Below are 20,914 nucleotides of genomic sequence, written 5' to 3'. Positions count from 1 at the left end.
CAGCTTTGCTTTACACAAATCAGTAAATAATGAGTAAAACACTTACTTTAACACGTTTTTTCTAATAAGGGTCAAGTAAAAGCTGGTTGTAGTGTTTAATATTCTTTTCTTTTAAACTACATTCCCAAAGAATGATCAATGGGAACTTTTTTTCAAGTGTAAGAAGAGATCACAAGAATACGTAAATGGATTTAAATGGATTTAAGAGATAACCAGCAACAAATGGTCTTAGAAGGGCTCCACCGATAGTTAAAATGGGTTCTAACTGATTTGTTATTTTTCTTTTTTTTTTAAAAATAAAGGTACCCAGAGAAAAGAACAAGAAGTACCTGGCTTGATGAATCCAAAAAATTCACCTTAACAATACTAATGTTTCCAATAAGCCATGAAAAAGTTGACCAATAACTTGGTATTTTTCTTTTTATTTATGTCCCATTTACTGAGTAACTCCATTCCTTCAGATGATGTCAACAATATGACTGAAATACAACTGTGTAATATTTTAAAGTCCAAGCTGGATGAAATCAACAGTTCTTATTAATAAATAATACATAATTGTATTTCTATAAATATTTTAAACATATCCAGAAAGTGTTAAATTAAATCTGGACTTCTATCAGACTGCTTGAATGGTGTGATGGTGAACATTTAAAAAAAAGTCACTTTTCTTGATCATGTGGTGTTTTCTTTTTATAAATATATTTCCAGTTTTAATAATTTTAATACTTATTGTGTATTCTGCTTTTTATGACTGATGCCCTTAAAATGATATAATTAGGTTGATATTTAGCAACAACTTTATTATATTTTCCTACTTTAAGTGAACAAATTTTGCACTTAGGGTCATTTTATGCATATTTTTAGTCATATATTTTATAATGGCGATTTGTTGTTTCAATGTATGAATGTTGAGAACTTGTTAAGAGCACTTTTACAATTTAATTGTGCCAGTGACAATAATAAAGAAATATATATCTATAAACTAGGAGAATCATTGGACAACAGGTGAATCATTTTCAAGAATATTTGAAGTTGTCTTAATTTCCTTCAAATAATAAAATTAGTGAAAGGCTTAATATTTTATTTTTTTATTCATTTTTGGGGATTTTCTCCTTTTTTTTTAATTCAAGACAATAGAATTGCTACTAAAGCTCATTTTCTATGGAGAAAGAGACTTTTCTGGGCTCTCTTATCACAGTGACTGGTGATTTTCCCAGTGATGTAGTCCTGTGCATGTGAGGCTGTGGAGGCTGCACTACATGTGACCCCTCATGTGCTCACAAACCCAGTTCAGGAGGAAACAAATCCTCCCTAAAGTGCACTTGATTTAACATACCACAAATACTCAACCATCACAATCGTTGTGCAAAAGTTTTCCATTTTTCTTATAAGCGATTGTCTTGGGACTTTGCACTGATCTGTCTGAACACATCCGAATAATGTTGAGGAACAGATAAAATAAAGATGATTTTATAGAGATCTCTCAAACCAGATTCATAAAACTTTGATGATTAGACAACACTAGTCGGGTCAGACTGAAAACATTTGCAACAAATCCCGTCTGATCAAAGTGAGGAACAGTTAAATTTCTATGATGCCTCACCACTTAACCAATACTGCTAGAATATACTGAGGAACTTTAGGATTTTTTAAATCTTTATTTTAATACACAATCTGGTGGCTGCAACTTTTTATCATGAGGAAAATACAGGCTTAAAATGGTTCTGGATGAATGGATGGATGGATGGATTTTGTTTACATCTTTATTTATTAATTACTGAAAATGTTCTGATTTCTGATACATATTAGGTTAGCTGGATTCTTTTTAAATCCAGAGCATTTTCATTTTACTTATTGGGGATTTCAGCATTGAAAAATGTAAGTATTTACTTATATATTCAAAAACACATTTTTGTATGAATTAGGAAATCTATAAAACACAATGTTCCAGAAAAGCTACACATCAAGTCAATTTTATCTACAATAAAAGCCAGAAACTATGTCACTTCTGTAATGTTTTTTTAAAGCCTCTTATAGACAAATCCCCTTTTTGCTAATTTTCTAGATTTTTTTATGTATTTATTTATTTTTACAAGTCAACCACTAAAGATCTAATAATCAGGAGTGCTCATTTATCAATCCTGCCACCACTTTCCAGAAATGTGAGATCTATAAATTAACTTTAGTCAGTTAACACAACATGATGATACAGAATCATTTTCTAAGAAACCACTGAATGCATTTTTGAGCTGCACACCAACACTAAAGGCAGTTCATTGCTCTTTTATACAATAGAAGCAGCCTTCTAGTTATACCCAAATATGTCACTTTGCACATAAATCTGATGGGGGGGTATTTCAGCCCTGTGGGCTTCAATCATGTGGATTATTGGTATGAATGCTTGTTATGTTCCACTAAATTCTGAGGATGTCTCGTCATGAAGAGAAAAAAACTGCTGACCTATAGATACTAGAGGTATATGTTTGATATGAAGGACTCAAGCCAAACAGACAAAGCAGAAAAGGCTCGTTCTGTTCCGTCTTTGTGGATCCAAATGAAAGATATTTTACGTTGAACTGCTGATGGTATCACTGTGCTGGACGGTATAACAGGAGCAGTGTGTCTGTGGTGTCTACACAGTCCTGAAAATTTAATCTGAAGGAGAACTAAGTAACTGCAGATCGCCTATATCACCATAATGATCTGTTTATAGAATTTTCTTGGAATTGTTTTTTTTTTCTCAGCTTAGCGCTTTTGAGCGTAAAATTTGGTTTACAAAAGTAGCAAATTAATAATATGTCCTTTTTTTAACTGTCCTTAGCAAATAAATAAATAGTACACTCGGTCTGTACTAAAAGTTAGATAATGTGCTTGAAATTTTCTTTTTACCGGACATTGTTCAAATCTTGAACACATAAAATGTTCCAATTCAATTTGTAGACGTATTCTGTTAGTATATTTTCTTTACGACATGCACATGGACATTAAAGTCTATATTTTCTATACTTAAAGTACTTAAGAATCCCTAGAAAATAAACTTAAGTTGTACTTTTGGCTCAGGGGTTGTTTAGCAGGGTAATAAACTTTTGGGATATCAGATTAATCTCAGTGTAATATGCCTAAAAAAGTGTAACATTGTGTTTTATATTTATAAAATTACAGTGTTTAAAAAAAACTACTGATTCCTGCACTAACAAAAACTGGTATAACAATTGAAGCTTGGTCTCAATTTGAACTTCAGAACTCTTTTTTCCCCTGTTTCTTCTTCTTCTTCTTTTTTACTGCTTCTTCATTTTTTATTCAACCTCCTTGGATGATGCTCTGTATATTTCATGTTTGTCAATAAAGTTCATCAAAAAAAATAATAATCTCCGTGTTTTCTTTGTTCGTTCACTGGTTGTTCAAGAATTTAATATATGTGAATTTACAAAAATGTATTTATTTTTTATAAGCTATTTATTTATTTATTTTTATAAAAAATATACATTATTTGAGAGCGTTAGACTTCTTTTTTCCTTACTATTTAACCGTTTTTACGAAGCTTTCTGATTCCTTTGCGTGTTACGTCATTGACCATGTGACCAAAGAGAGAGGCTCGTCTAATACCCCGTTGTACGCCGGAAGACGAGAAACTCGTTAGCCCAATTACACACGTTCGCAATAAGATCATTACATTTAACATAATGAACATAACTGCCAATCTAGATTAGTGTCACATATTCGGATGGGCTTTGCTCAATAGAAAATATAGAAAAGGGAGAAATAATACATTGCCCTTGTTGTGAACGCTACGGTGAGTCTCGAGCACAAAAACGAACGCCCCTAACACAACGCGGGAAACGCCGTTGTGTTGTTTTCCACCGCGGAGCAACCACCGGGCTAACCCTCAACTTAGGGGATAGTGTGACTACCAGACAGATGTCCAGCTGTCCGCTTTGGTGTGCTACTCTCTGACCCTAGAGAGTCCGTCCTCGACCGGGACCCCTCGGTTTTGTTTTAGCCCGGGCCGCATGAAGGAAACCCGGAAAACTAAGCGGTTAATTATATGTCTGTCCCCGCGCTGCTCGTTCTAGCCTACGAGAAGCCGTTAGCTCCGAAACAAAGAAGGGTGTTTACAAGCGCAGACGGCCCGGTTCTGGTGGGAAATGGATACGTTTCAAAAAGTGGAAAAGATCGGAGAAGGGACGTATGGAGTGGTGTACAAAGCTAAGAACAAACTGACCGGAGAAACGGTCGCTCTGAAGAAAATCCGACTGGACACGTAAGTGAAAAGTTCCTGCTGTGTGAGCAGCGTTAGCTGTGATTTAGATTATCTCAAATGGTTTATTCCACTCTCCTTGTAATATTTAAAATGTATATAATTAAAGAAAAGACAAGATATTTTAAATAACATGTTTTATCTTAAGTCATTTCTCTAAATGAAATCTCTAACTTGATTTTGTAGGTTGATTTTAAATTCTTTATATTTCCTTACAAATTACTCATACAAAGAAAAATAGAATTTAGAAGATAAAACAAAGGTCAAAGACTAAGTGAACCCATCTAAACTAAAGAGTTAATTTAACTTTTACTTGTTAAATGTTGATACAAAACTCATATCATAAAAAAATACATAAAAACATTCAGCTCTTATTTTCAAATTCAAGCTGGCATCACTGCCAAAATATACTATACCCCTTTTTAAAATGTCCGTTCTTAATATTTGAGTGTAATAATAAACACTTTTGAACAACTGGTCATTTAGATTGATCAAATTGTGCATTAACCTAGAGCACTATCGCTGGGTGATTTTCACCCGAGCAAAAGTATTTACATTATTTTCAAAATGTTACATGTTTGAGTGTCATTGGTCACTGGGTAAAGTCTTACATGTCCCAGAAATGGGTGGATCAAAGGCCAGGTCTCCAGTATCGTTATTATTTTTAAATTAATCTTTTGTTCTCAAATTCCTACTTTTTCAGTAATTCTCGAGCATGTTTTTAGGATCTTCCTGTTTATATTATCCATTACATCACATAAAGCACAGTTTAAAATAAAAGGGAAACTATTTTAATTTATCATATCTATTGTCATATTTTTATCTATTTTTTTTATGAGAAATGCTTTTTATTGGGTGTATTATATCGGGTAAAAATTACACGGCAATAGTGATGGTGTAACTTTTTTATAGCAAAAGAGTTCTAGAGTTAAAAACGTACTTACTTTTTTTTGCCCAACAACACAACTAATAGTCTTAAAAGGATTTTAATCAAAACCGAATGTATATCGTGCTTCTTCTATGTGACATTTGAACAAATGTTTTACCTCATGAAAACATCTTCTCTGATCCATTTATTTGTGATGTATTTATTTTAATCCAGAGAAACGGAGGGCGTTCCGAGCACAGCAATTAGAGAAATTTCCCTTCTTAAAGAACTCAGTCACCCAAATATTGTCAAGTAAGTTTTTAACCATGCAGCAATATTTATATTGTTTAAAATAATATTTGTAGGTTTTTTAACTTTCTATTTTTTTCCAGGTTGCAGGATGTGATTCACACGGAGAACAAACTCTATCTTGTTTTTGAGTTCCTCCATCAGGACCTTAAAAAGTTCATGGACTCGTCCTCGGTGACTGGCATCCCGCTGGCGTTGGTGAAGGTAAGCATCCGTTTGGAGAGAGGATCTTGAGACTTTCCAGACTTGATTCATCACTTTACTATCTTGTGTTTCTAGAGTTATCTCTTCCAGCTGCTGCAAGGCCTGGCCTTCTGCCACTCTCACAGAGTTCTTCATCGAGACCTGAAGCCGCAGAACCTCCTCATCAACGCCCAGGGGGAGATCAAACTGGCAGACTTTGGTCTGGCGAGAGCTTTTGGAGTACCGGTCCGCACCTACACTCATGAGGTATAGTGTGCTCCGACATTTCTAAATCTATAGTTAGGTGCAATAAAAGCTGGTTTTGTTTTCCTGTGATTTTAGGGCTTAATCTAGATAGTGAGAATACATTTATTTCATCATTTAAAATAGCTTAGCTCTTTTAAAAACTGTATTTTTTGTCTTGGATCAAGTTTACAAAATAAAACATTTGCTTTTTTCCTGATTGTGGTATCTTTTAGGTGGTAACACTTTGGTACAGAGCCCCAGAAATCCTCCTCGGCTGCAAATACTACTCCACGGCTGTGGATGTGTGGAGTTTGGGGTGTATCTTTGCTGAAATGGTAACGAACATGACCGATCTCAGTAGAGAATGTGTTGAGTTTGGAGCACGCTGTGACTAACTGATGTTCCGTGACTCTGTGTTCACAGATCACCAGGAGGGCTTTGTTTCCCGGAGATTCCGAGATCGATCAATTATTCAGGATCTTTCGCACCTTGGGCACACCCGACGAAACGGTGTGGCCAGGAGTCACATCCATGCCCGACTACAAGCCTTCCTTCCCCAAATGGGCTCGTCAGGATTTATCCAAAGTGGTTCCGCTTCTAGATGAAGATGGAAGAGAGCTGCTCGCAGTGAGACTTTTTTTTCTTATTGATTCATGCTCTTTTCTTTTGTTAAATATCAGAAAACACATTAAATCAAACGTGAAAAGAATAGAAAGTAATTGGCTTAGAAACCATGACAAATTCTCAACACAAATTATGACTTTTTCATGGGGAGCTTCTGCCTACTGAAAAGAAAAAAAAAAACATTAAAATAATTTTAAATACTGTTCAGAAATATTCAAAACATTTTTTTATTTTCACTTTTGACTGAAGAATAAGAACTTTTCTTGTTATGGATTATTGATGATTAAAGCATCAAACTACTATTAATATTGTTGTTGAGATCACAGTATCATGTTAAAAGTTTGGACTTGATCCTAACTACCACAGGGCCTTTTTGAACTTTTTATTTTTACTACTTTCCAATTTGCTTTACCTTTAAAACTGTTTTGTGGCATTGTTTGATAGCTATCTTTTTTAATACAACTCTGGCTTCTTTTTTATATATTTTACACAATAAATCCACAACAAATCAAAAACTTCACAGAAAAGTCTATTCCAAAAGGTAAATGTAGTATTTTTTTATGCAAAAAAAAACCACATTGGTTGAGATTAAACAGATTTTTTATGTTTCATTACAAAGATCAAAGATGTACTAAGAAAAATAAAACCTATAAACCCCAAAATAATACAAAATGCAAAATTAAAACCGGGTGAAAAATGCAAAAAACGTAAACATTATAAAACGGACGAGCCTCCACTAAATTATATATACAAAGTTCTAAGGATTGATTTAAAGAATTATCATATTTGTTTGTCATAACTTTTGTTTTGTTGGTTTTATACCAAGCAAATTAAAAGCTAAAAAGCTTTTGAAACCTTCACGTAAAAAAAAAAAAACCTCTAATAAGGAGAGTCAGTGTCATTAGCACATTCCACTTTCTAGCAACCAATATTGTTTTTTTTTTTTATTAAACCTTTCTACTAGTGTGAAAAAAATAACATTTTTAAAAAATGTGACAAATGGGACCGTTTGTTGACCTAGGATGAAGTATTTTTTTCGAACAAATTTATATCCTCCATATAAATATAACATGCACTTCTCTAAACTCTTCCAATCCCAGTAAACTTTGTGCATCTCAGCCTTTGACCTGTAAGGAAAATGTACAAAATATAACAGTCACGTGAGATGCACATGCACTTCTCTCAACTTCACTGTCAGGCATAAAACAAATAATATTTTTTTCCATTATTTTATGCAAATATGAACTTGTTATTGGAGTTAAATTGTTGATAAACTTATTTTTTGCTCTAAAAAGTTTGACTTGTTTTGCTTTAATTTTCACTATATATTGATAAACTTGATTCGTATGAATTGATGAATATATAGTGTTTAAAAAAAATCACTTTTCAAAGCAAAAAGAAATGTTTTTGTTGACCATCTTTCTCATTTTCTCTTTCCAGGAAATGCTGAAATATGATCCAAACAAAAGGCTCTCTGCCAAAAACGCACTTGTACATCGCTTTTTCCGGGATGTGACCATGCCTGTACCTAACCTCAGACTCTGAGCTGTGCTAAATCTATCTGCACGCTAAACCGAAATTAAGTCTGAGCTATAAACCCCCCTCTTTTACCTGGGCGATGCAGGAGACGGTGGATTACTGAGCAAAGGCCGGATGTCTGAAGTGTTTTGCTGTTATTTAATCTGCATTGTTCTAGTAGATGTGGCGGTTCGACTGTAATTTTCATGATTAGTTTTTTCTACATGCAAAATTGAGATGTAGCTTGGTTGGGGTTCGGGATTTTGTTGGTAAAAGTTAACTTCAGAATTACTCTAAATCCAAATGCAAGCTTGTGTTTAGGATGTTCAAGTTAGAGTTTAAAATGACTGAACAAAGTGAATGGAAAGGGCAGATAACTGAGGAAATGCTCGAGTGTTCAGAGTCCTCTGTGATGCTTCTGTTATCTTCACTGTGTGGGACCACCAGGGTGTTTAGAACGCCTGCTGAAGGTTCCAGGATCACTACCCAAACTAAAGTTCTGATGTACAAATGTTCTGGGTTTTTATAAAATTGAATGCTTGTGGATCTTAAGTGAGATTTTATCAGTGCCTAAATAGCATTTTTATAGATATTGTTTATATGCAGTTTGGAAAAAAATAAACTGGTTTAAGTAAAAAGTTTCTGGTGAAATGTGTTTTCTGTGTATTTTTTTATTATCAGAAGACTGCAAAATCTTAAATTTGCTAAATAGCACACTTGTAATCAGATTAAACCTTTACTTTAAGATTCACACATGAATAAAGATCAAAAGAAAAGTGGGATTTATTATTTATTCTTTTGTAAAAAGCACAAACAGAAATGAATGTTTTACTTAAATAAGTTGTTTTATATTCTAGATTCCATTGAGTTAATGCTGCTGTTCTTTATACAGTAAAATAAAACATTTTAAGAAAAAAAGTCAAATGTGTGGTTGCTAGCCTACTAGCTTTTTTTGCACGAAACGTGAGAATCTTCTTACCTTTTTTTAAGTTAATAATTAAAATAGACCAAACAGCAGAATAATGTTTGTGCTAAATTTCCACTGGCATACTGTAAGACCATCTCAAACGTTGTTAATGTTTAGCAGATCACTAGCTGTTTTAAATACCTGTATGTATGTTACCTGATACAAAAAGTTTAAGTCATAAAGACGAAACAAAAACGAATTTAAAGTATGAAATGCAACTGAATAAATTGTATTTTTAAAGTAAGGTCTTTGGAGCAATTTGGCTGGAAATATATATTTTATTATTTATGATTCTGCCACATCTTCATCATTCAGCTGTTTTATTTTGGGGGCTGCTGTGTCTTTATTAACGTTCTCTTGGATTCTAGGACAGCAGTATATTCATCTTAGACCATATTTAGGTTGTGTGATTTTTGAGCTTTTATTTAGTTTTTTTTTCATCTTTTTACTATTTGAGTTTATTAAATAAGAGATAAAAAGGAAGAACAACCTTTTTTGCATCAGAGAAGTGAAGCTTTAGCGCAATTTTAATAAGGAGGAAGATCTACTTCATTCGCTGGGTTGCTGATTCTTCACTCCACATGCCACTCATCAATTAGTCTTCACTCTGAGCCATAGACTGTATATATAGAGAACTGGACTGATCCTCCCCCCTCGCGTTCCAAATAGGAAGTAACCGCTGGTCCCAGAAAGCCAAAATCCCATAAACTTCTATAGAGAAATAAAGAGCTATTACTCAGTCATTTTGTTTGTCCGAATAACCATCCTTACTCTGGTGTCTCTTTTTAACATGTTCTTGCTAAACTTTTTTTTTTTTCTCATGACATTTTTCTTTATCACAAGTTATTCAAGTTATAAACTGGCCAATTAGATGCCTCAATAAGAACATGTGGTGGCCCCACCTCAAACATTCAAAGCAATTGACAGATTATTAGACCAACTGCTTGCTAACGTTGTCTGGTCCCAAAATGGCAAAAATCAGGCGATATCCGTACATAAAAAAAAAATCTGAATTGATTTCCTTTTGATGGAACCCGAGGTGACAGTCTTGTTTTGTCCATGTCTATTCATGTCAATGCTCTGAGCCAATAGCCACTGTGTCCACTGTCTTCACAGCCAATCACAATCAAATTCCTCCGGCCCACCTCCTGCCCGTTCTCCTGGCTCTTCACTTTTGGCACGGTCTGGCCTTGGCCACCACCAGCGTCTAGGCTCTCAGGTCTCTTCACATGGTCATCCCAAGTATGCAAGATGTCTCCAGCCTTGAGTCGAACCGCCAAAGACCGCCAACTATTCATACTCAATCACACTTTTAAGATCTCTCCTCATTGAAATGACAGTTGCTTCCCCCCTAAGAAGGCTGAATGTAACTTGAACAGCAGTTGTAACGTTGGAAAAAATCTGAAGAAGTGAAAATTGGCAACACATGGAATTGTAAATATTCTATTTCCTTGCTTCATAACACTCAGAAAAAAAGTCAGACCGAACAAACATACAGAGCATTCACAGCTGTCTGAGAAAAAATAATCAAGAAAAGTTCCAGAAACTTTAACAATTCTTAAAAGTGTAGTCAGCAGATTTAAATAATCTGCTGTTAGGAAGCAAAACCCCCTCAAGACTGAAACGGTTTTATTTGAAGCCTTAAATTTCCAGTTTCTTTTTCATGACCAGCTTGTAGAGGATCTGGTAGCCGTCATCCCAGGCGTAGAGCAGCTGCTCCTGCGGGTTGTACTTCAGGCTGGAGTGAGAGCCGTACCGCTTTGGGAAGTAAATGAGAGGTGCTTCCTCTGTGGTCACCATGTCGTTGACGTCAAACACGCACTGCACTCGTGAGCGCCCGGGCTGCTTGGTGTTGTACACCACGTAAAGGGTGCCGCAGATAACGAAAGCTGCCTCTGCGTTCTCTCTTGGACAGTTTGTGTCCCACATTTGCTCGACGTCCAGAGAGTTGGCGTCCATCTTGGCTAAAGAGATGTGCTTCTCGTTCTGGCGTGTGGCATAGATGGCCCACAGGCCTTCCTCATCCACAGCCAGGTCCATCAGGGTCTCGGGGGTCAGATCGTACACAGGAACATGGTCCTGCAGTGGAAACACTGCACTGTCCGTCACAGAGTTATTTCTCGGGTCGAATTTGACCACCGTTATCTCCTCCGCCTGGCTTACATAATACACCTGGTTGTTGTGGACCACATGTCCTGTTCCACTCCAGGGACTCGGGAGCTTCAGGTCAGAGGACAGAGAGAAGCCCTGGGACCGTGTCAGGTCTTGTACGGAGGCGAACTCGTTAATGGTGTCCTCAGCTGTGCCGTTGAAGATGTAGACCTTCTTGGAAGACCCGCTGGTGTCTTTGGTCCACATCCCCTTCGGCCCGCCGGCTCGTTTCAGGATCTTCATGGCTTTGATGCTGGAGATCATGTCGCTGCAGTCTGGGGACGAGAAAGAAGCTTACATGCCATGGTAACCAAAGAGTAAACCCTTTTTACCTTTTTTTGTTGATTTTTCAGGTCCATCCATCCATTTTCTTAACCCACTTTACCCCTTCCGGGGTCACTGGATTGCCAGAGTCTAACCTGTTTACTATTGAGGGCAGGGTACAAGTATGGACAGGTCACCAGTCAGTTTTAAAACTTTATTTCAGATTTTCATACATTTGTCATTTTAGTTTCCCCAAACGTATTCATTTTTGTTCTCCTTCTTTCATTCTTTACCATTTTTTGTACATCCTTGTAGTTTATTTTTGTTTTTTATCTGTTAATAATGTGAAGGACAAACACATTTTTTGTAAATCGTAACAAAGCCCTGCCCTGACAGCACTGTGCAGTGGTGCAGTGGTTAGCACTCTTGCCTCGTAGCAAGAAGGCCTCCGGTTCCAGTCTGGGGACCTGAAACAGAATCACCAACTGAGGGCCTTTCTGTGTGGAGTTCACATGTTCTCCCCGTGCATGCAAAGATTTTCTCCAGTGACTCCGGTGTCATCCCACCATCCAAAAACATGCTTCATTGGTTACTCCAAATAAGAGGTAGACATGCTACATCCCAGGGGCCATAATCCATATGTTAAACTATTTAATCTGGCCTGCCAAACTAGAATATATTTTATTAGTAATCCCAGATATTGTTTTATTTTCTCTGAATTTCAGGTGTCTCCCCATAGATGGTGCAATATAGAAACATTGACCTCTGTCTAGGTTGAGAAAGTTATACATTCATGTGTTTTTATAAAGATTTGTTGTTTTTCTGAAGTTTATGTGTAATTTCTGAGTTGGACAGGCATTTTTCCCATCATTCCAACGGCACATGAACGCAAAATTTAGTTAAGTTTATGTTGTTCTCTGAGGGACATCAACCCATTGGTGCAGTTGGCAATAAAAATAAACAAACAAAAAAAAAAAAAAAAAAAAATTGTTTTAAAATATGTTGCTTCTAAATTAACATTGTCTTCGTACATTCCGTGTTATTTCTCTAATGAGCTGGTTTACCAAAACCCTCCACGCCTCTACTCTTCGTCCGGGAGGCTGGAGTGAACCCAGCTACTGATCGGCCCTTAGTCTATTGCAGGGCCCCACACTCACATGAATACCCAGGAAGAATTAAGATACACCAATTAACCTATGAAGCATTTTTTGGAGAGAAAATCCACACATGCACAAGGAAAACACGCAATCACTACATTGAAATTTCCAGGTGGGATTTTAACCAAGGCCTTCTCAATGAGGTGACTATGCCACCACGCAACAACAATTTTTAAATCCTTAACTAATTTTCTTTCCTCCTTAAATTTTTGAAGGACTATTTGTAGCTTGAAGTGACAAATACTCTTAAATTAGTAAAATTATTGGTCACTTTTCCCCACCTCTGCTCAAAAATTAAAGATGGATTAAAGTGCTTTAGTTCTGTGTGCAATGATCTGCTCAAAAGAAAAGGATTTCTCACCGGTCAGTTTAAAGTATTTGGCCTTCTGTTTCTCCTGGACCAGAGTCACCTGCTGCTCAATCAGCTTGTCGTCCACATCCACACACGGCTGAGCCCCATTCTGCGTTTCCAGGTAGTCCAGTTCCCTCTCGACCCTGTCCACCCTCGACCCCATGCTGTCCAAGCTGGTTCGCAGCGTCTCCTTTTCTTTGTCCAGATTCTCCAGCTGTGAAACCATCTGCTGCTTCAGTTCCCGCAGCTCAGAAGCGTAACGAGTGATCTGCTCATGCCACAGAGAAATCCTGTCCTGTTTTAAGAAAGTCGACAAGTTCAGCCAGTTGAAAAAGCAAGGAACTGATGTCTTCAAACATTACTGAGATCTTGATTTCCAGTTTTATTCTGGCACGTTAGAAGGAGAACACTGCAGGAGAAAACCACAATGACTTACAGACATACAGTTGTGCTCATAACTTAACATAATATGGAAGAAATTATGAGTTTTAGACTATTTTAGAGGATATAAATGACAACAAAAAAGTGTTTCCACTCATGGTTAGTGCAAGTTTTCCCCCACTATCTTCTGATAACATGCTGCATTCATGCTGCCATCAATTTTGATCTGGGACTTCGTGGCTCACAGATCCCCAAACCACCACTGATCCGCCTCTGTGTTTCACAGTAGGAATAGTGTTATTTTCATCACAGGCCTTTTTGACTTCTCTCCTTGTTTATGGTTGTGACCAAAAAGTTCATTCTTGGTTTCATCACTTTGAATGACTTTGGTCCAGAAGTTTGGGGGCTTGTCCCGGTACTCTTTGGGGTATTGTAAGCAATTTACTTTGTGGCATTTGCACAAAAAAATGTTTTCTTCTGGTGACTCGACCATGCAGCCCATTTGTCTTCAGGTGCCTCATAACTGAAGTTATTTGTTTGCATCCCTAACAATTTTACTGGTAGTTTTAGTGGCTGAAATTTTTGATAACGCTAAACCCCTCACTCTCCACTTCTTCATCAAAGTTTGAACACTTCTGACTGGCATTCTCAGTTCCTTGGATATCTTCTTATGACCCTTTTCTGTTTTGTAAAGTTCAGTTACCTTTTCCCGTAGATCTTTTGACAGCTCTTTTCAGTTACCTTTTCCCGTAGATCTCTTGACAGCTCTTTCAGTTACCTTTTCCCATAGATCTTTTATTGCTCTTTAGCTTTCCCCATGAATCAGGATTCAGAAATGTCAGTGCACCACTAGAAAAGGAGTCTGTTTGTAGCCCAGACACTCCAAGACCTTTTGTGTTCACATACTGATTACAAGCAAATGCATCTCAGGTGAGGATGGTTACCTTTAGCTATCATTCAAACCCTTTTGCATCGGCTTGTGTGCATGTTTTCAGAACAAAGTCATCAAACTTATGAGCACAACTGTGTCTGTTCAATCAGAGCCACACGTGGCAGCTGCTGCCCACACTGATCAGATTGTTTCTTAGAGAAAAGCTTCAAGTTTTGACTGTAGTGCTGCTCTGCTGTGATATCCAACAACGAAAAGTGTTAATCTGAAACGGAGATTAAAGAAGAATGCCGACAGAAGATGATCTCATTCAATGTTTGTAGAAGAACAAAAGAGTCTCGGACACTCTAAAAGTGGGTTTACTGGTTGAAAATATCTTTTAATTGGATGAAAGTTCTAATTTTTGTTAAAATTAGCAAATTATGATGAAAAAAACTATTATTTTTTTTTCTTTTTTTGTAAAATTATTCTATTTTGTCAAAATACATTTTAGAACCTTGACATTTTTTCTGTGAGAATCTTTAAAGTACTTTTCTTTAATGTTTTAAGGCAGACAAGAAACTCCTGACCCCTGTGTTATCCAGCTGTATCCAACATTTTCTCCTGAATTTGCTCACAGCTGCATTCCATTGCCTTTTCCGTGTCCCTGAAAGTTTCCTCTCATGGGGAATCTGGAGAGCAGGGCTCTGCAGAGAGAAACTTACCTCAATCGCAAGCAGCCTCCTTTCTAAGTAGTCGATGAGTGCCTGGTGCTGAGCATTAGCCAAACAGGCCAAAGAGAGCAAGACTAGAAGTCCTCTCATTTTGTGTCTCTTGTAGCTCTGTCCCAAATACTGACCGAGGAGTTAAAACCCTAACTGGAACAAGAAGGGGCGCAGGAGCCAGCAGATTTCCAGAAAGTGGGCTGGAATGTTTTATTTAGGGAGGAGCCAGCCAGAACCATCTGGTTGAGATGGAGGCAGGGGTTGTGGATGTGACGGAAAACTTCACCTGGTTGTCCAAGGAAAACTTTCCTCATGTTCATTTGGAATTCTTTGTCTGGCCATAATGAACTGTAGTCCATCACAGTTTAATGCAGAGAGTAAAAAGAGTGTGTCTGTGAATTATAATAGAATGATGATTTTACAAAATCCTCATTTTAGCATTTAAACAGAAAGGGGAAGTCTATGCCAGGGTACTGGAGAGGAGAGTCTGTCCGATAGTCAAACCTCAGATCCAAGAGCAACAGTGCGGTTTCCGTCCTCCAGCTCTACACCCTCTTCAGGTTGCTGGAGGTAGTTTGTTCATCTAGTCCATATGTGTTTTGTGGATTTGGAGAAGGCATTCGACCGCGTCCCCTGTGGTGTCCTGTGGAGAGTGCTCTTGGAGTATGGGGTCCAAGGAGCCTTACTGAGGGCTGTCCGGTCTCTGCATGACCGGAGCTTCATTGCTGGCAGTTAGTAAGACCTGTTCCTAGTGCATGTTGGACTCCGGCAGGGCTGCCCTTATGGCACAGCCAGGGTCTGGAGGGGATCTGGTTTGGGAATTATAGAAATTCCTATCTGCTCTTTATAGATGATGTTGTCCTGTTGGCTTCATTGACCGAGAGCCCTATGGTCATGAGCTCACTGAAAGACCAAGGTTAAATAAGTTTGTGTTTGAGCTGGGCACTTCCTTTGAGATAGGGTGAGATGCTCGGTCCCCCGGAGAGAGCTCGGAGTAGAGCCACTGCTCCTCCACATTGAAAAGAGCCAGTTAAGGTGGATCGGGCATCTGGTCCGGATGCCTCCTGGAAGCCTCCTTAAAGAGGTGTTCCAAACATGTCTCAGTGGGTGGAGGCTCCAGGGAAGACCCAGGACACACTGGAGAGACTATGTCTCTCGGCTTGCCTGGGAACACCTTGGGGTCCCTCCAGAGGAGCTGGAGGAAGTGACAGAGGACAAGAAAGTCTGGACATCTTTCTTTGGACAATGTTTTCTTGTAAATGGGCCATTCCATGATTTTATTAAGCCTTTCAGAGTGGACTATATTCATATAGATCATGTATTACCTTTGGAACACTTAAAAACAGATTATTTATGAAATATTACTTATTTTTTGTGAGTTTTTTCCTACCTGGAAGTAACATGACTCAATTCCTGAAGCTCCGCCTGCTGCTGTGTGTTGCTGCTGCCCATTTTATGACGTCATCCTAGAGTCTTTCTTTCTTCATTTTTCCCACGAAAATAAACAGTATCCACATTTTTTCAAAGATGGATGCCTTTAGTAGGCCTGGCCATCGCTGCACTGGTTCACAACACAAATACACTCGACGTCTGGACGATTGGGAAGGGGAGGGGGGTCTTAAAGGAGCCAGCGTCTAAAGTAAACAACACCTATTTGAGCTGGAATTTAATGAAGACAGGACACAACTGGAACATATGTGGTATTTTTCATCTAAAATTAAAGTTTTTTGCTGATCAGTACTAGCTCGGTGGAGAAATTGGGCGTTGGTGTTAGACTAGTTGGTGCTGGCCGAGCAGACTCTTCTCGTTTTTGTGGGTATGGGAGGGGCTGCTGCTGAGAGCGCAGGTTTTCAGAGATGCATGAACTGATCAAAATACCACTTTGGGGTTCTTTATAGTGAAGAATGAACAGTATAATACACTTAAAAGCTCAAAAGGTTGGTTTTTCATGGTATGGCCCCTTTAAATAAGGCTGGCTTTCTATCCTATGATTAAAAAAGTAGTGTTGAGTGTTGACTGAAAAAGGTGAATTCACTTGAGAACATTTTAATATTAATCTTCTAATCCTGTCAGAATGCAATCAGCTGCATATTCCCTGAATTCCTTAAATTTACATCATCTTTATGGGGGATAATGAAATATAAACCGCCAAAAATTGCTTATTTTCTCATCATCTTTCACATTATGAAACCTTTTAAGCAAGCAGACTCACATAAGAGGACTTTTTTAGACAATTTTGTTAGTTGAGGACTGATGAATTTGTCACCCCCACTGCTGTTTTGGATGTGCGGGGTACAAAAATTTAATATTCATATAAACAAAAATAACCAAAACCTTTTTCTGCAAATTTCATGCAGATTTACTCTTGTTCTTCTGTGGAATTTTTCCTTAATCACACAAAAGCATCATTTACAAAGGTGTGGGAGGAAATGAATGTTTATCTTAGACCCAGACATGCACGACTTTGCCTTTCATCACCTAAATGGCCGCTTTTCCAAACTCATCTTCTCTGACCTCCCTAGACATTACATGAAGTATAATTTTGTGATTTTCACAGAGGGAACTTGAACGATTGTTTAAGTTTGTGGGTGTTCCATTTTAACAGCAGTTAGATGAGTAAATTAAAGGGAAAAGGAAAGAAATTTATTTTAAAGTTTTCACGTTAATTACACACTCAACAAACAAAACCAAAGTCAATGTATTTTATGTAAAAAAATATTTTTGTTTATTTATTTAAACTCTATATTGTTATTTGTTATTGCCAATTTGAAGCAACACTTAAATTTGTGAATTTGGAATTCCTCTCCATGAACTCAATACAATGGGCAACAGGTTTTCTATGAAATGAGATGTAAATCATTTATCTTCATGAAAGCGACCACACCCCACACACCAAAGTAGTAAATGCACTTTGCAAAGCAAATTGGATGTTTTTTTTTTTTTTTTTAATTCCATGGTAAAAGATGGAACTGCTTTGCATTTTTATATTGACAGGAAGACTAATTGCTTATTTTATTTAACTGATATGCCAAAAAGAAAACATTTATTAAAAAAAACTGAGTTAAAAAGAAAATATTTGGACTATACCTTCCAAAGTTTTACTATAAATTACTTTAATTCCTGAGGTTTGCAGACATTTGCTTAAGTACCGGTTCCGCTGGAGCTTTACAGGCAGGTTGAGGTATGGACTTTAACTGTCACATCTCAATTTTTATCATTCAAAAGCCGTTTCTTGGTGCATTAGATTGACCAGAATTTTTCCGTTTACAGCTGTCAGACAAATTATATTAAATTTAAATAGAAAACAGTCAGTTTTTTTCATAGTTCCTTCTTTCTGTTACAAAAAAATCCTTTCATTTAGAACAGAGGTCTGCAATCTGAGGCTCCGGAGCCACATGCGACTCCTTCATCCCTCCATTGTGGCTCTTTGGCTTTGAATAAAAATGCTAAAAAAATCAGGAAATAATATGTCTATGGTTAATGTATTTTACTTAATCAAGTTTTGTCATTTATATTTCGAATTTTAACACGTCACATAAATGAGAAAAATAATGGGAAGAGTAGTTTATTATCAAAATAAGAATAAAGCACATTTAGATGTATTTAAAAAATAGATTCTACACAAATACTATCCTGTTTCAGTGGCGGGCCGTGCATTTCCCACCTAGGCCTTCAGTAGTGCTCCATCTGAATCAATCCAACTCTCAATAACTATTTTATGGCAATAAAACTTCTAGTGCAGGTACAGCTGCCACACACACACCAAAAGCATAAAAAATAACCTGATAAAATTTCAATATTATGTAGGGATATAGTAAAATTTTACTCACCAAAAATCCAGATTATTTAAACACAAAATCCATCCTTTCTATCCTCAAGATTTCGATCACTCTGTCGTGCAGAATCCATGCGTTTCGCAGATGGAAAGTGTTCCGTGGCTGTGATAAGCTGGAAAAGGCTGCATGCGGGAAATGTTCTGGTATTCCTGAAGCCTCTTGTGGTCCAGGAGGGAGACAAACATCAGTTTTTGTGATCGATCAAGGTCTGTGTCTGGAAAATAATATTGTCGGTAGTGCGCGCGAGGATTTTGCGCTGCACCCCTTCGTGCGCGAGGAGCGCCCGCGGTGCGTTCAGGGGCCTCGTAGATTTCCTCGTATCAGCTTCACTCCCGCTCAATGGAGTCACGGAACTCCTTTACCCGTGTCAGACAAAACTGTGCCACAACTTTACCCAGACATTCATTTTCCACCAAAAATCAGACGATGAGACGCTTTCCACTGGTAACATCTTCAAACCTGACACGCCGCTCCTCGGCACCTGTGTCCGTCACATAACGCAGAACCAGAGCGAGCTGCGAGCTATCCAATCAAAGCGCGTGAAAATGATGACGTTTCCGTTCGCCTGCTAGCTGGCCTTGGTGTCGCCTACTCCAAATCTGAATGGTTGAAGCAACAGTTTGGTCGACAATTATTTTATGCTACAGGGCCCGCTGAACTGATTGTGAAGGCCTCCGGGCAGATTTCTTTGACCCTAGCAACAAATGGTGCTGCAATGTGATTGGTTAATGCTTAAATAGGAAAATACACGTCTGGAAGCAGCGCAACCAGGGAGACAGCAATGAAAGGACGAAGACAGAGCATTTGGAATTATAGAATACGTATTCACGGAAATAAATAATAATTAATATCAGTCTGTGATTCAGATATTTTTAGGCCAGCAGAGAAGGCCTCTCAGGCCCTGACGGCCCGCCACTGTCCTGTTTACATTCAATTGTAAAAAGGAGGAAATATATAAAGCACATCAAAGTCCTAAAAATGGAAAATACCATGTTTGATTTGACTTTCTTGCTTATTTGACACAGGGTTGATTTTATTTTGAAGGATCTTGTGGGCTGCTGTCAAATGTAAAAGAAGTTAAAATAGTTGCACAGTGAAAATTATAGTAATTTAATTATTATAATTATTTAAAACACATTTTATACAAATAAATGGAAGGAAAAACATAGATAAAGTGTATTTTTCTAAACAGTGACTTTGCGGCTCTTACTCGGTTTTGGTCAGTAAAAAACTGGACCAAATGGCTCTTTCAGAATCACAGGTTGTAGACCTCTTATATAGAGTAAACATAAAGTACTTTCATTTTTTAAAGAAAGTCAGCTTCAATTTGGTTTCATGTTCTTTTGTTTTGTTTTAAAATAAGTATCGAGTAATAAATATGACAAGTAAAAAAACCACATAGAACAGCAACTGTGTGTAAATTCACCTATTTCATAGAGACTTTATAAACACTTTGTTGTTCTGTTTGGGATACTACACAGGATTTTATTTGACATTATGTATTGTTGATGATATTACAGTTTTTTTATTCCAACATTTTGAAAAATGTTAGAATTAATAAAAAAAACCCTGTAAAATCATTGTCTTTCTAGAAATAAGTAAAAAAAATGTAGAAAATGAGATGTGTATCCCTTGTAAGTAAAAAGAAAAAAAATCTGCCAATGAAACTAATGGAATTTTTGTCTTAAAATAAATATGTTCTACCCTTTAAAACAAAAAATGCACTTTTAAAATAAGCAAAAAACATTCATATTTAGGGATTTTATTCTGGAAATTGAAAATACTATGTGCTAAAACAGGCGTTTATTACAAAAAAAAAAAAAAATCCTCAAAGTCTTTGTGACATGCATGTTTTTACTTGTTTCACCCAAAATATCCTTTTTAACTTATTTCTCATTTCTATACATCACTCATGTCTTCCACACATTCTAAGTGAGATATCTACAGACACCTCTCCATGTAGCGATCATGCTAAAAACATTAACTAGTAGCTTTTGTCGTTCGTTGTAAACAATGAGTTGCTGGATCAGAAGAAAATTTATTTAATCTGCTGCATTTGAAGATGATTTCTTTTTTGGAATCTGCTATAGAATCTCTAAAAGTATTCCCCTCTCTGATTTTGAAAGATTTAAAGATAAGAAATCCTTTCAGGGTGAAGTTGTTTTAGTAATCGTTTCCCTTTTAACCAGTCTTTAGTCATTATTTTG

General features: G+C 37.1%; 2 protein-coding genes across 2 annotated transcripts; one reads left to right on the top strand and one right to left on the bottom strand.

The window, feature by feature from the left end:
* Positions 1-3,603: 3,603 nt before the first annotated feature.
* LOC112145163 (cyclin-dependent kinase 2) lies at positions 3,604-8,657 on the top strand. The gene is made up of 7 exons (XM_024270245.2): positions 3,604-4,261; positions 5,361-5,438; positions 5,519-5,639; positions 5,715-5,885; positions 6,098-6,199; positions 6,288-6,491; positions 7,929-8,657. The coding sequence occupies exons 1-7, from the start codon at positions 4,146-4,148 to the stop codon at positions 8,031-8,033; spliced, it is 897 nt and encodes a 298-aa protein (XP_024126013.1). The 5' UTR covers positions 3,604-4,145; the 3' UTR covers positions 8,034-8,657.
* Positions 8,658-8,805: 148 nt separating this feature from the next.
* olfml3b (olfactomedin-like 3b) lies at positions 8,806-15,658 on the bottom strand. The gene is made up of 3 exons (XM_024270244.2): positions 14,872-15,658; positions 12,907-13,192; positions 8,806-11,399 (listed from the first exon to the last, which is right to left on the bottom strand). Exons 1-3 carry the CDS (start codon positions 14,968-14,970, stop codon positions 10,615-10,617), a joined length of 1,170 nt encoding a protein of 389 aa, XP_024126012.1. The 5' UTR covers positions 14,971-15,658; the 3' UTR covers positions 8,806-10,614.
* Positions 15,659-20,914: the final 5,256 nt, after the last annotated feature.

Source organism: Oryzias melastigma, linkage group LG1 (genome assembly GCF_002922805.2).
Source record: "Oryzias melastigma strain HK-1 linkage group LG1, ASM292280v2, whole genome shotgun sequence".
NCBI lineage: Eukaryota > Metazoa > Chordata > Actinopteri > Beloniformes > Adrianichthyidae > Oryzias > Oryzias melastigma.
The sequence above is the reverse complement of the archived record's forward strand: the minus strand, read 5'-3'. Positions and strand labels throughout refer to the sequence as shown.